This window comes from Pagrus major, chromosome 1, assembly GCF_040436345.1.
Source record: "Pagrus major chromosome 1, Pma_NU_1.0".
Lineage (NCBI taxonomy): Eukaryota > Metazoa > Chordata > Actinopteri > Spariformes > Sparidae > Pagrus > Pagrus major.
The window spans coordinates 8,121,241-8,134,734 of record NC_133215.1 but is presented as its reverse complement, the minus strand read 5'-3'; the positions used below and the strand labels follow the sequence as shown (position 1 = coordinate 8,134,734).

The 13,494-nt window shown below is 40.3% G+C and overlaps 1 protein-coding gene across 1 annotated transcript; it reads right to left on the bottom strand.

Annotated features, from left to right (window-relative positions):
- Positions 1 to 2,966: 2,966 nt before the first annotated feature.
- On the bottom strand, positions 2,967 to 7,017 carry LOC140997469 (uncharacterized). The gene is made up of 2 exons (XM_073467389.1): positions 6,820 to 7,017; positions 2,967 to 5,349 (listed from the first exon to the last, which is right to left on the bottom strand). The coding sequence occupies exons 1-2, from the start codon at positions 6,997 to 6,999 to the stop codon at positions 4,510 to 4,512; spliced, it is 1,020 nt and encodes a 339-aa protein (XP_073323490.1). The 5' UTR covers positions 7,000 to 7,017; the 3' UTR covers positions 2,967 to 4,509.
- Between the last annotated feature and the right edge of the window lie 6,477 nt (positions 7,018 to 13,494).

Here is a 13,494-nt window from a genome sequence, read left to right as displayed (position 1 = left end):
TTGATCATGGTCCTCTATATTTACTCATATGGAAATAGAATAGTACATAACTTTAATGGCGAGTTAAATTATTGCTAACCTTAATTTAACGCACCTCACCTGCAGCAGCTCTCTCAGGAGGAGGGTTTGTTCTTTTATTTTGCCTTCCAGAAACTTAAATGAAAGATAAACTTGTGTTGTGATGGTTTTTATTCAGGCACGGCGATGTTTTGATCATCTTCAGGCCCAGCAGGATTTATCTTAAAACAAAACAGGGATGATGCATTTTCTCGGTGCCACCACTAGGAGGCAGCATGAGACTTTCCATGTCACTGGAGCTCCCGGTACATAGCCTACAACACTCAGCTCCTTCAGTGTGTTTGAAATGTAGAAGTGACAAATACACTAAAAGGTTTAAACCCTGATGTTGAACAAAAGACGCAGATTTTTTTTTAGTTTTGAATTTGTATTCTAGTTTTCAGCCTCTGATTTTTCTTCTATACTGAAAACTGCAGACAGACTTCACAAGCCTCTCTACAACCAAGTCTGTTTTGACCTCTCTAGTGAAATTATTACATAATACACATGTTGTCATGTATAATTCTTCTCTCTGAGTTTTTACGGCTGCAGATGCTGTTGAAACTCTTCATTCATCAAAGTGAGGACAATTACGCCAGTTTCACAGCCAGGTTTCATAAATCCTACCAGGCCAGTTTTTTTTATTTTATTTGTGAAGCTGAAAATTACAAATCACAAAATTGCCTCAAAGTGCTTTACAATGTGTACAGCATGCAACACCTCTGTGATATGTTTTAGTCCCTCAAGTTACGCTACAATGACAAGAAAAAGGTTAATATTTACTATATTTTCATTGTCAGTTAATCTGCTGATATTTTTCTCGATTAAATAATCCTTTATTCTATTAATTGTCAAAAAAACTGTTAAAAAATGCTCATCACAAGTGAAGACGTCCTCAAATTGCTTCTTTTGTCCAAAGACTCTTCATTTACCTTCATAAATGACAAAAGAAAAATAATATATTCTTATATTTGGAACTGGAACCAGCAAATGAATGATGAATTTTCTTTTGATCAGCTAACGGATTGATGGACTCACTGCTGCAGCTTTAATTTGTTAGAAGAATAAAGAGGTTATGATGCTGATTTGCTCATGTAAGTAAAAAAGTAAGTATGGACACTGACTAGAAGAGCATTTTTGTCTTTTTAGTATGTTTGTTTTCTCACCTTTTACTGTTGTTTCCTTTTTTTCTGCTGCAGCTGCAGGTCCCTACAATCACCACAACCCTTCACCTTACTAATGAGGGATTTGTAGATTGGTCATTTAATGAGAATAAAATTATAGGCCTAATTATTTTTAATGTTTGAGATTTCAAAGCAACAAAATGTAACTTCCTGGAGAAATATAGTTGATTGTTGAGTCTCATGCGGTCGTCATGGGTCAGATGTCAGTATTTAACGACCTGGGGATGAGGCGAGACAATCAGCTGTGTCTTCACAGGAAAAGGTTACATTGTGTTGCTTTAAGACACAGAGCAAATAACTGTATTTTATCCGCATCGTTTTCTTTTTGTTGTCAATTTCCTGTGAACGTCGGCATGTAATCAAAAGAGAAGTTCACGTGGAATATGTACACGTGCAGAAAAAGACAGTTTGGCTGCTAAAACAGCTGTTTCATTTATTGCAACAAGACCACAAGCACAGGGAGCTTCAAGAGACGAGGTCAAACACACACGATCGTACGAACACGAGAACAATTTCTCTCTGCCACAGTTAAAATATCCAGTAAAGAAGAGGAGAAAGAAAATAATACAATCAAAGAAGAAAAAGAGTCGGGAAATTGACTTTTAGCTCAAAGTTGTTGTTTTTTTTATATATATCTGTTGGTGTGAAAATACAAAACTGTAATCTTTCCCTCTCTAAAGCCGACATTTGTTCCTGTTGTTATGTGTGAAAGTGTTTGTTGATTCCTCCTTTAAAGCATGATAAAATGTTCCATCGCCGCGCCGCTGTGTGTCTGAATCAATCACGTCTCCGCTTGACTTTGGAACATGTTTATCTTTGGGGGTGAAAATGTGCCTTTACGTCGACTCAGCGAGGCTCATTTACAATGTGGGAGACTGGAGGTTTCGGCACAAGACTGGAAATATACCTTTGGGGCGGTTCATTTACATAACACAGTGGGGCCCTCGCACATCCTCCACACAGACTTTTAAACAGTTTAGTGAGTTTCGGCTCGGCTCGGCTCTGTTCTGACGGCTCGTATCTGTTTAATCCATGTCAAAATAGTGTAAAGTCCACATTAGCATACACTCAACCTGTTGGTATTGTTGTCTCACGCGCCTTTGTGTTTCTTTTTCCTCACTCTTTTTAAAGGTTTAAAAGGAAGCTGTGTTCATAATTTGACACGCTGCACACTTCTCACTGTTTTCTCTTCATCCCTTTACCGGCTGTGTTCAGCTCGGTCTTTTCACACCTCCAAGATTTTATGGTGTCTTTAAGTCAACTCAAGTGAACTTCCTCCTTTTTTTTGATGAATTTAGATGGCTAACAGCTTCTCCTTCCTCTTAGGGGTGGGTGAGTTGGCCAAAAAATAATGTAAATCTAATATCTATTACATCACAATCACGATCCACTGTCTATGGATGAAATGAGACTATAGCCAGATTTAAAATGGCCTATGAATTTCTCCATTTGCACCATTAAGACACAATATTACATTAAAGATTGAGATTAAGTTCCTCAGCTGCTCTGCTGCTAGCTGAACGTCACATTGCATTATTTATGTCACCCAAAGAGGAGCCACAGGAAGCATTGCCATCTAGTTGGCAACGTCACTCGAGTAGTTTGTTCATGCAGCGTGGATCTGCTTGTCCACGAGATTATCAATCAGTCGTATATCTGAAAGTTGCAAATTCTGATTGCATTGACCTCCATCTTTGTTATAAAGGAAAACACACATACAACTACTTACTTCATGATATTTATTAAACTACTGAGGGACATGGATGAATAAGGACCACCAAGTATATACACACACACATATATAAGAATGGATGACTGAATGAATGCACAAATGAAATTGTAAATAAGTTACTGCTGACAGAATGAATGAATTAAAAAATGAATATTCTATAAAATCACTTTCGCATCATGACGGCTGCTGAAGGTTCAGAGAAGCAGCTGGATGATGAATCCAGGCTCAGACTGTCTGAGGCCACAGAGGAGACACACAGCGTGTGTTCTTTGGTCTTATTGTGTTCAAAGTTGATACATGGAGCCAAAAAGTCTTAAAAGTAAAAAGTTAACTACATATAAAAAAAAAAAAGATAACAAAAAAACAAATGTATATACATATTTTCCATCCGGCAAACAACGGACTTGGCTTGTAGCTTTTAGGAACCTTTGCAGCCATTCTTCTCGGGTCAGGATTCATTTTGCAGCTTCGTTTAGCTTTTTGTGAAAGGGCGGCTTCATAAAAGTAAAAAAACCCAAAAAGTCTAAGAGACAACAACAGCAAAAACCAGAGGGCTAGCACGTGTTGTAAAGTTTTATAGTCTAGGAGGTGTGTTCTGGAAGAAAGAGGATCCTTGGTGCTCTTTTGAGGGAGCGTATTGATAATTTCTCTTTTGTGGAGAGCGAACTGGCCTCTTACTTTGAGGGAAATAATTTGGTTTCAATAGATTGATGTCAGGTAATGTGCTCACAAATCAGATACTCATTCTGTTGACAATATCTGTGACATATCCTGAGAACCAGTGGCAGCACAAAGAATTTGTAATATTGACTACAAAATGTAATTCCTGCTGAAATGCAGATGTTGCTTCACACTACCTTGCCAACAGTCAGGATTCATACTGGTGATCTTGTGGCCCAGTGCTTGGACCTGAGCTATATGCTCTAACCTCTTGGCCACTGAGCAGAATAGCATTGTCTTTATCACGGCCTTACTATGATTCACACTATTTGAAAACTTAATTTTTCGTGGAGCACATCTAAAACAATACATGATAATTTCTGTCAGATCATAACTGAATACTTCTGCTAGTTAATATCGAATACATTTATGTTGAATTGGCATTTTCTTACATCATTGTGTACAAATTCTTTACTAAAACTCATTAGATCTGACAGATCAAATATCCACATTTTAGTCGACAATTCTGACAATGTCCGACAACAAAAGTAGAGGAGCAGGGAGGACAAACCTCTGAGAGGATGCTAACAAAAGCAGTCTGTATCTGAAGAGAAAACAAAGTGGCTATTCCTCAGTGGGTGATAGGACGAGGGTGGATTTCTTAATTCTGTTCCATGTCTTTCCTCACGTTCTTCCCGTCTCTGATAGTATTTAGTTTACGCAGGGTCTGGGCAGCATAGTGTGTGATCTGGCAGGACTTTGCGCTGTGTGGGGGAAGATGAGTACGTAGCTGTAGCTATAAAAACATAGCCGTATACATGGTGTTAAAGGTGCAATATGTAAGAATTGGCCACCTCTGAGAAATTCATGCTCCAATCAAATAGTGGACGACGTGTCATCCAGAGTAACCACTAATTGCTTCTGTGAAATGTTCAGTGAGTTAGTGTGGGCGCATTTGTGAACTTTAAGCGAATAAAGATGAACGAAAGTTCTCTCACACTGGTCACATCGGTACGGTCTCTCTCCAGTGTGAATACGCCGGTGCTTTTTTAGATCACCTGAAGACGTGAAAGTTTTCTGACAGTAGTCACAACAGAAGGGTCTCTCTCCAGTATGGATACGTTGGTGAACAGTTAGCGCGTCTCCGTTAGCGAAAGCTTTCCCACACTGGTCGCACCAGTATGGTTTCTCTCCAGTGTGACCACGCTGATGGCTGATTAAGGAAGATAACTGAGTGAAAACTTTGTCACAGCGGTCACAGCTGTACGGTTTCTCTCCGGTGTGGACGCGGCGGTGGACTTTCAGTATGCCCGATGTCGTGAAAGCTTTCTCACAAAAGTCACAAATGTATGGTTTCTCTCCTGTGTGAGCACGTCGGTGGACTTTCAGCTCACTCGATGATGTAAAGGCTCTGTCACATTGTTCACACAAATGCGGTTTCTCACCAGTGTGAACACGTCGATGGCTGCATAAACGAGTTGAAGTGGTGAAAGCTTTCCCACACAGCTCACACCGGTACGGTTTCTCTCCAGTGTGAACACGTCTGTGGTTTCCTAGCTCTCCTGATGAAGTGAAGGCTTTCTCACAATGATCACAGCTGTACGGCCTCTCTCCAGTGTGAAGTCTCTGATGGATCTTTAAAGAACCTGATGATGCGAGGAATTTGTCACAGAACTGACAGTGGTGGAGTTTAGGCTCCGGTCTTCTTCTCTGTTTCTTGATAAAAGACAGACACACACAGAGAAAGAGAGAGTGAGTGAGGTATCTATCCAATCATAAATTACATTTAGAGCATATATGTGGAACATAATGTGTGTCTGTATGATCGACACTGCCTCTATGTGTTTTACTATCCATTTGTTTTTTATTTGACATCGGGGCATCAGAACAAGGAGGATGTGGGTGCATGACATGATCCACAGGAGACAAAAATACAGTATATTATTTGTTAGGCCAGGAAAAAGAAAAAGAGTGACGGTGATATCACCAGCACCTTTCTGAAAAGTTGTCACAAGTTGCTGTCACAACCAACTAGCATGCTAACCAGCCACCCCAGTTCAAAGCTCCTGTGCTAGCAGTGTAAAAAACCCCAGCACTCCCCCGGTGCTTCAAGTTCTTGGTCCGGACAGCCACCTGAGCTAACTAGCTAACAGCAGCTACAGTTGGCAGCAGGTAGTGTTACTCTAGTAATATGCTAGATATGCTCTTAATTTAGGGTTGGGTGATGTCTGCCCAATTGGCATTCATCATGTCTACAGTGAAACACTGTGATGGACGATGACAGCGTTGTTTATGAATTTTAGGCAGTGTGTCCCCTCAGTGTTGTCGTTAGGCAGCAGTTGCTTATTAGCTCAACACTGTAGCCGCCGTTTCCCCACTGTTGCAGTGAAATGAATCTCCAACTGTCTCACCCTGCAGAGGAATCTCCCATTACCACCGACATACATCCTTTTGATACAAAGAGCTTCATTTTTACTGCAAGTATATATCGATCTCAAATATCAGTTTTAATTCTCCTTGACATCTAATAATCGGTGTCTGTCCTGAAAAAGAAATATCTGTCAACCCCTGATAAACAGTATTTAACATGCTCTGGAAACAAAGTTATAACAGCTGATTTCACATTATTAACTTAATCTGGTTCAACACTGACCAGCTACAGCAAGCACAACGGGTCAAAACTCAAAATGACTGTGTTTGTTATTACAGAGAGCACTGAAAAAAGGTACCAGTGGCTATGAAATGTCATCACTTCATTTTATCCTCTTAGACATTTCTGATCAGCTGGTAGAAAACGTGTATAGTAATGTGCAGTAAGATGCTTAGTGGTGGTGACGTTTAAATCATGCGACCGCAAAGTAGTCTGTTTGTAGCCTAACAATAGCTTTTTACTTCTAGCGATTTAATTTAAGCTTCGAAAATCACAAACGTGTTGTTCATCCGTGACGATTATCTCGTCGAACAAAACATGTAAGTATCATTAACCTGTGTTTGCCACAGAGATTATTTTCGGCGATTTTCCCAAAATCCACTGGAGAAATCCCACAGGCTTTTTGACGTGGGGACGAGGGCGATGCTAACTTCCGGGTTGGCCTACGACAATACGTCACAGCTGCACCGCTCTATATCCAACCTAAAACTAACTTCACCGCGGTTTTTACAGTCAAACGGACTTCAAGTAGTTACCTTTTTTGGAGAAGTCATCCTCTTTTTCCTCACTCGGCCGTCTCGCAGGCACAAAATGGAGGCCGATTGTTCTCCTTCTCCTTCTCCTTCTCCCCACACCGCCGGTGTGGAGGGACGGTGCTCCGCCAAGGACGTTGCACTAAAACCTGGACACAGTGTTGGAGAGGGAGCCCCATTCATGACGAAGAAGGCTGCACAGTGGCGACTTCACGCGGATATAAAATCACCCGGAGCTTCCGTGTTGTGGGCACTTCCGCCCGACGAGCCGGCTAACTTCCGGTTTAGCGCCCGGCTAACTTGAATCGAGATCAAATGATTGGCTCTTTTTAGACTTTTTAAATTTTACAAATAATGATGTAAAACGACTGATTTCACGGGGGTTGTGACGCTCAAAAAAAAAAAAAAAATCCACCGTTTAACAGCCATTAAAAAAAAGTTGGGCCCCAGTGCGTCACGTGACGATGTAATTACACCGTTTGGCCACTACGACGATGGCTTCAAAAGCGTGGCGCTGTTGAGCACCTCCGACCCCAGACTCCAAAACCCAACCACAGGGGCCTCATCCTGTCTTTGCTTTTAATTAAATGAGTGTGTGAGTGTGTTGACATAACTTTATTTGCAAAAAAGAAAACGTTACGTTAGCAGAAACATACAAACACATAACATGATTGACGTATGTCCGCCATTCCAACATTTTTCCAAGCTCGGCTCTCTGTCGAAGAGCCACGGCTGTCCACCAGGATGAGGAGCTCCTGAGCCCGACCGAAGCGGATGACGGCGACCCGCTGGCGGGTAGGCTACCTGTTTGTGTCTTTTACCTTTTTACCTCTATTTCAAACACACTTTTAGCTAACTATTTCAACCCTTTAGGCCAATTACGGGACTAATTGCTCGTTTTGGTTCAACCAGAAAAACTCAATTGACATGGCCGGTTAAATAAATTACAGCCTGTCTCCTGAAATTTCACACCTAACATGGTGAATTAAGAGTTTAGTTCGACCAAATCAGACTCAATCAGAGATGGTTGGAACAGTGAAAACACAGAAAGGTTTCTGAGTTTTATTTTGTTTTTGTCTTGAAGTAGGTTTCATCATAATAAAATGATTGTTTCTGCAAATGGAGTCTGGTGCATTTGGCTGTTATGCGTTGGCTGTTATTCTTCATTAAAAAGTCGGTCTCTTAAGGGATGCTTTCGATTATTTTACCAAGATAATTAATAATATTCAAAGTAATTTATAAATAAATGAATAAATTAAGTAATTTGATGGTGCTGTATTACAGTGTGTACAGTTTAGTCTCGCTCCATTAGTCACTTAGACACAAAAACATTGATTTCATAGCAAAAAATTCATCAATCTAACTGTGCAATAGCTGTAGATGTGAGAGGAGTATGTGCTTATTGAGCTACACACTGTAGGCTAATGTGTTGATGTTGTTGTCGCTGGCCCCGGAAAGTATCGTTGCAATCATGTGGTGTAAATCCTGTATGATAGAAGGTATCTACAGGTGGTGTTGTGATCAGAGGCTGTCGCCTGTCAGTGTAAATAATGTTTAGGTTACAGGTGTTTCCAACAGATAGTAGTCTCTGGATTGTTTGTTTGTGTGTGTGTGTGTGTGTGTGTGTGGTGAGCCGGGGGCCCTCCCTAGATTTTGTGTCCAGGGGCCTTAATGCATGGCTGGATGTGCCATATGGTATCGTTCATGATAATTTGCACTATTTTGTCAAAACATCAAGAACATAATTATTGCAGAAATTCCCTGAAAATATTGTGATATTATATTATACTCCTGTTCAAGCAGTTTGAGAAGGTTCCTTTCCTGTTTCAACATGACAAAGCTCCCCAAGCAGCAACTGATGTCCTTTAATAATAATAATAATAATGAATAATTAATCCTGCACAGTGTCCTGATCTCAAACCTATTCAACCCTTAAGGATGAACTGCAACTGTGACTGAGCCAGGCCTCAATCGCCCATCATCAGTGTTAGACTTCACTGATGCTCTTGTGGCTGAAAGGGTCTACATTTGATGTTACAGTCTAGATATTGCTTGAGTTAATGATCTCTTTCTATATTTCTGTGGGTGTGAAATGTACGTAAGCCGAGAATTGTTATATATATCGGGATAAAACAAAAAGTTATTTCCTCTTATAACTTCTATAACTATAACTCCGAGATCAGGAGTGCCATGCCAGCATGGATAGATGGCGTCTTGACAACTGCAGCAACTGATTTAAGCTGAAAATGTCAGATCAAGGAGTACACATTGATCGAGTCATGATAGTTATCTTACAGGCAGAAATCAGGTGTGATTAAATGAACCTCGACGCTCATTGTTCAAATTGTCCATGTGATCTTGAGAAAACAAAATCGTTATCTCGAAAAATCCGCCTTTTGTTTTCTCGAGATAACGAGAAATTAATCAATTTTTGCGGAGAAAACAAGCTTTGTTATCTCGAGATAAATAATTCACTCACGATCTTGAGATAATGTTATTAAAAACATAATTGCCGCTCTCAGCTTCCGTAGAAATATGCCCTCTAATGTTGTTTTTGTATGATTATGACGGAGTGTGACTTCCTCACCCTCGGTCTGTTTTGATGGATTTCACGAGGTTCTTATAACCCAGTGAGGGGTCATAAAATGAACCACATGAGGAAGTTTAAAGCGCTGTAACCTTATTCTGCCGGCTGCTTTATTAAAAAAAACCAACAACTTGCAAATATTTAGCCTGTACTCGGATAAAATACTTTGCAGCACAATATGTTCTTCTCAGGCGAAACAGTGAGAATAAGGTGTAAAAGCGATGACAGATTTCAGAGCGAAGACAGAATTTGCATGAAGGATGAGAGGGTTGATGTGTGTGGAGTCCATAGCAAAGTGATTTTTGATGTTCGTATGATGCATCGCTGCGTGCATGCATACAAAGAGTGGAACAAAACGGTTGACAGTGAGCTCTCCGGTTTTGTTTTTGTGAATTTCTGAGCCTCATCGCTGTGTTTTGACAAAGAGTGCTGTTTGAGTATAAGTGCGTCTTTGTGATGACAGCACTGGAAAAGTGATCACGGCCCCGGGGACCCCCTCAAGAACCTCTGGATGTCGCCCGTGGAAACCCTTTGCATGTGGTCTCTGCTTGCACAAACACACGCACACACATACAGTAGAGCGTACACACACCTTAGTGGTGGTGACAGGCGGGAAAATCATCTCAGGATTTTGGTTGAGGTCTCCTTCTTTGTGTTTCTTAAAGTGTCTGTGACAAGACAGGAGAGTAATGATCGGTGTGTGTGTGCTTGTGTGTGTGTGTGTGTGTGTGCATGTGTGTGTGTGTGTGTGTTCCTCTGAATGAGTAATGTACAGTAACAGACAGAGAGGATTTGTGGTCAATGAGTCACAAACACCATCTATCACATTTTTTTTTTCCCCTCACATTTTCAGCGCCAACACTGAAGGATCCAATAAAGTTCCTTTTAAATGATTTGCTTTAAGCAGAAAAGCGACTGAGCCCCTAAGAAGTGATGAGAAGCACAGATTTTTCTTGCAGTAACAGATTTTTGGCGTTTTTGACTCTTTGTAAAGATATAATATGTGACATTTCTGCATCAAAATGTCTGAAAACATTTTCAGAAATGTTTCCAACGATGTCCAACACAGAGAAAGCTGTAATTTTAATCAAAGATAAAAGTTTCATTTTGTCACCTGTCAAGATAACGTACAAAACATGAGATGATGAGATGTGAGAGTGAGGAAAGAAGTCAGCGAAACGTGAGCTAAATGTAACGTAATGTTATGAGTCATGGCAGGGACTTTATTTATGCAACAAATATGTCAAAAATAACCCAAACTGACTTTAGTCCTTTATCAAATATACAGAAAAATGTTCTGAAAACAGATGTTAAAGAACAAAACAGCACTCTCTTACTGAAATAGCACGAGTGAAATTAAATCTCTGAAAAAAACATGTAACGGTCGTGTGTTTTCTCCATTTTAGGGATGCAACTATCGATGATTGTCATTGTAGATTAATCTGACGACTATTTACTCTATTAATCATGGAAAAAATAATGAAAAATGTTGATCAGTATTTCCCATTGATCGCCAAGTTGACAGCCTTAAACGTCTTGTTTTGTCACAACCCAAAGATATTCAGTTTACTGTCACAGAGGAGTAAAGAAACCAGAAAATATTCACATTTAAAAAGCTGGAGTCAGAATGATCAAAATAGTAATGTAGCTTTTAAATTTATCACAGGGGAAACACAAGTTTTGTTGTCTTACATTTCATACATAAGTGTGAAAACACATCCTAATCGAGTCCAAAAGACTCTAACAGCCTCACAACAGTGTATCTGCTCCAATCAACGCTCCTGAATAGTTGTATATATATATAATCAACAATAATAAGTCAATAGTTGGTTTGCTTCATGAGATCTGTGTGGGTATGGTTGGATCAGGTTACAGTATCCTTGAAACGTAGACAAACAACCCCCCACCTTTCATCACTCACCTTTTCCCAGCGGAGCACCTCCCAATGCAAACTAGCGAGAAGAGACCAAAAGAAAAAAAAAGAAAGCTCTCATTTGGGATTAACAAGAATGGTTCCTGCTTTGGCAGAAATGTTGGGCTCATGAAGAACCAAATTGGTGTTAAGCTCAATGAGAAATTTCTTCTTTATTCTATTTTTAAAAAAGTATGGAGCCCAAACCTGATGGAGAGCCAAGAGAAACAATGTACTGTCCACTGTGTAGGATTTAGGATAATTTAGGGGCAGAAATATAATATTCACAACTATGTCTTCATTCGTGTTTAATCACAGACTAAGAGCTGTTGTATTATTGTCACCTTAGAGTCTTTTATATCTACAGAGGGAGTTGGTCCTCTTCTACAGAGTCGCCATGTAGCCCCACCATGTTCCTACAGTAGCCCAGAATGGACAAACTGGCTCTAGAGAGGGACTTTTTTAGGCTGCCACTGAAGAGGAGGGTGAGAAGAAGGTCGTTCAGTTGGTTGCAGTGTTCAACCTCACCACTAGATGTCACTAAATCCTACACACCGGACCTTTAATGTAATAAAGAAGGGAGCAGATTTGAGCGTTGTCCGTCCTTTGGGAGGTAAGAATGATCTTTTACAGGTGACTTTAAACACCTAATTCTGTGAATTCTCGTCTCCTGACTGTGTAAATTGGCTTTTCTCTGTTTAAAAGTGCTGGGACATAACAGGTAACTGATGTGGGTGTTAGGGATGGTGGATGAGCCTTATGTGTACCTCCTTGTGGATGTTATTTTCTTTGTTTAGTGTTTTTTTTTCTCTCGGTTTGTTTAAATACTATTAACTTTTATGTTTTGTGCCTGAGGACCCCTCGGAAAATGAGATGGCACATCTCAAGAGGTTTATCCTCCAATTAAATTTTGGAATAAAAAATAAAATAAAGTTATGCAGATCCAAAAGTGACACAAAACAATTTTGTTTGAACGAGTAAAAAAATTCAGATTACCATAATAATAATAATAATTTGACTGCGAGTAATGAAACTCTCCCTGGTACCTGCGTCTGTTCACTGTGGCACCTCACTATGAGCCTTTTTATCTTATGTGCATTTGAAGGTCAGCGAAGTACACTGACACTGTGTATGTACGCACATGTGAGCTCATATTTATTGTTAATTGAGCCGAATTGAGACCAGAAGCAAAAGCTTAAAGCAGAAAATGAGAGAAGCACTCAAGTGGCTATCAGTATCATAAAGGAACAAAAGTGAAGGAGGGGAAGGGAGGGAGGAGGGATGAAAGGAGATGATTTGCAGCGTTAATCCAAATTGAATTACATCGATAACATCTCCCTTTCTGGCTTTATTTCACATATTTTTTTTTCCATTTCATTTCAAACATCCACTTTTCTTTCTTCGTTCCTCGGCCGACTTTTAAGACGATACGAGACACAGTTTGTCTCCGGCAGCAGCTGGCTGGCTGGTTGCTCTCTACAATATTTTCTTTAAAAACACAAACTAATGAATGAACAAACAGCAATCAGTATGTATTCATTAGACTCTCTCTTCCTCTCTCTCTGTCACTCTGTTAATAGTGTGAATTAGCATATAAATGAGAGATAGCATGTGATAGAATCCATTCTGCTTCAATCTGTCCATTGGGACTTATGATTATCTCTTTCTCCTCCTTTTTTCTTCACTCCTTATTACTCTTTTCTTCCCCTCTGTCTGCCTCTCCTCACAGCCAATTATTCCCATCTTCCATTCTCTATTTGATGACTCCTTTTTGCTTTTATTAACCGATACAGTTAAAGAGTCATTCGCTGTGTTTGTGATTATTTGTTTACCTGGATGTGTGTTCGGGGCTGCCTCTGTGTGCGGTTAGTTTAAGCGTACTTAATTGCTCCTGACTAATTAGCAGATGAGTCGAGGCATTTGGGAGATAGACGCGAGCACACGCACACACACATACGCGGAGACGTAAATACACACATTTATAGCACCTTTTCGTCCGTGTCCTAAGTGTTCGTCTCTCGTTCCTTCCCTCTCTTGGCTCGGCGTCCCCAGACGGTTGAAGCCCAGCGGTACGCAGCAGGAGGTGTTAATGATGTGAGGGCTCTGTGTTCTCTGCTGGGAGCGATCTGTTGTGTGTTAGCGGCTGCTGTCTGTCACCATACGAAGAGAAAAACATCTT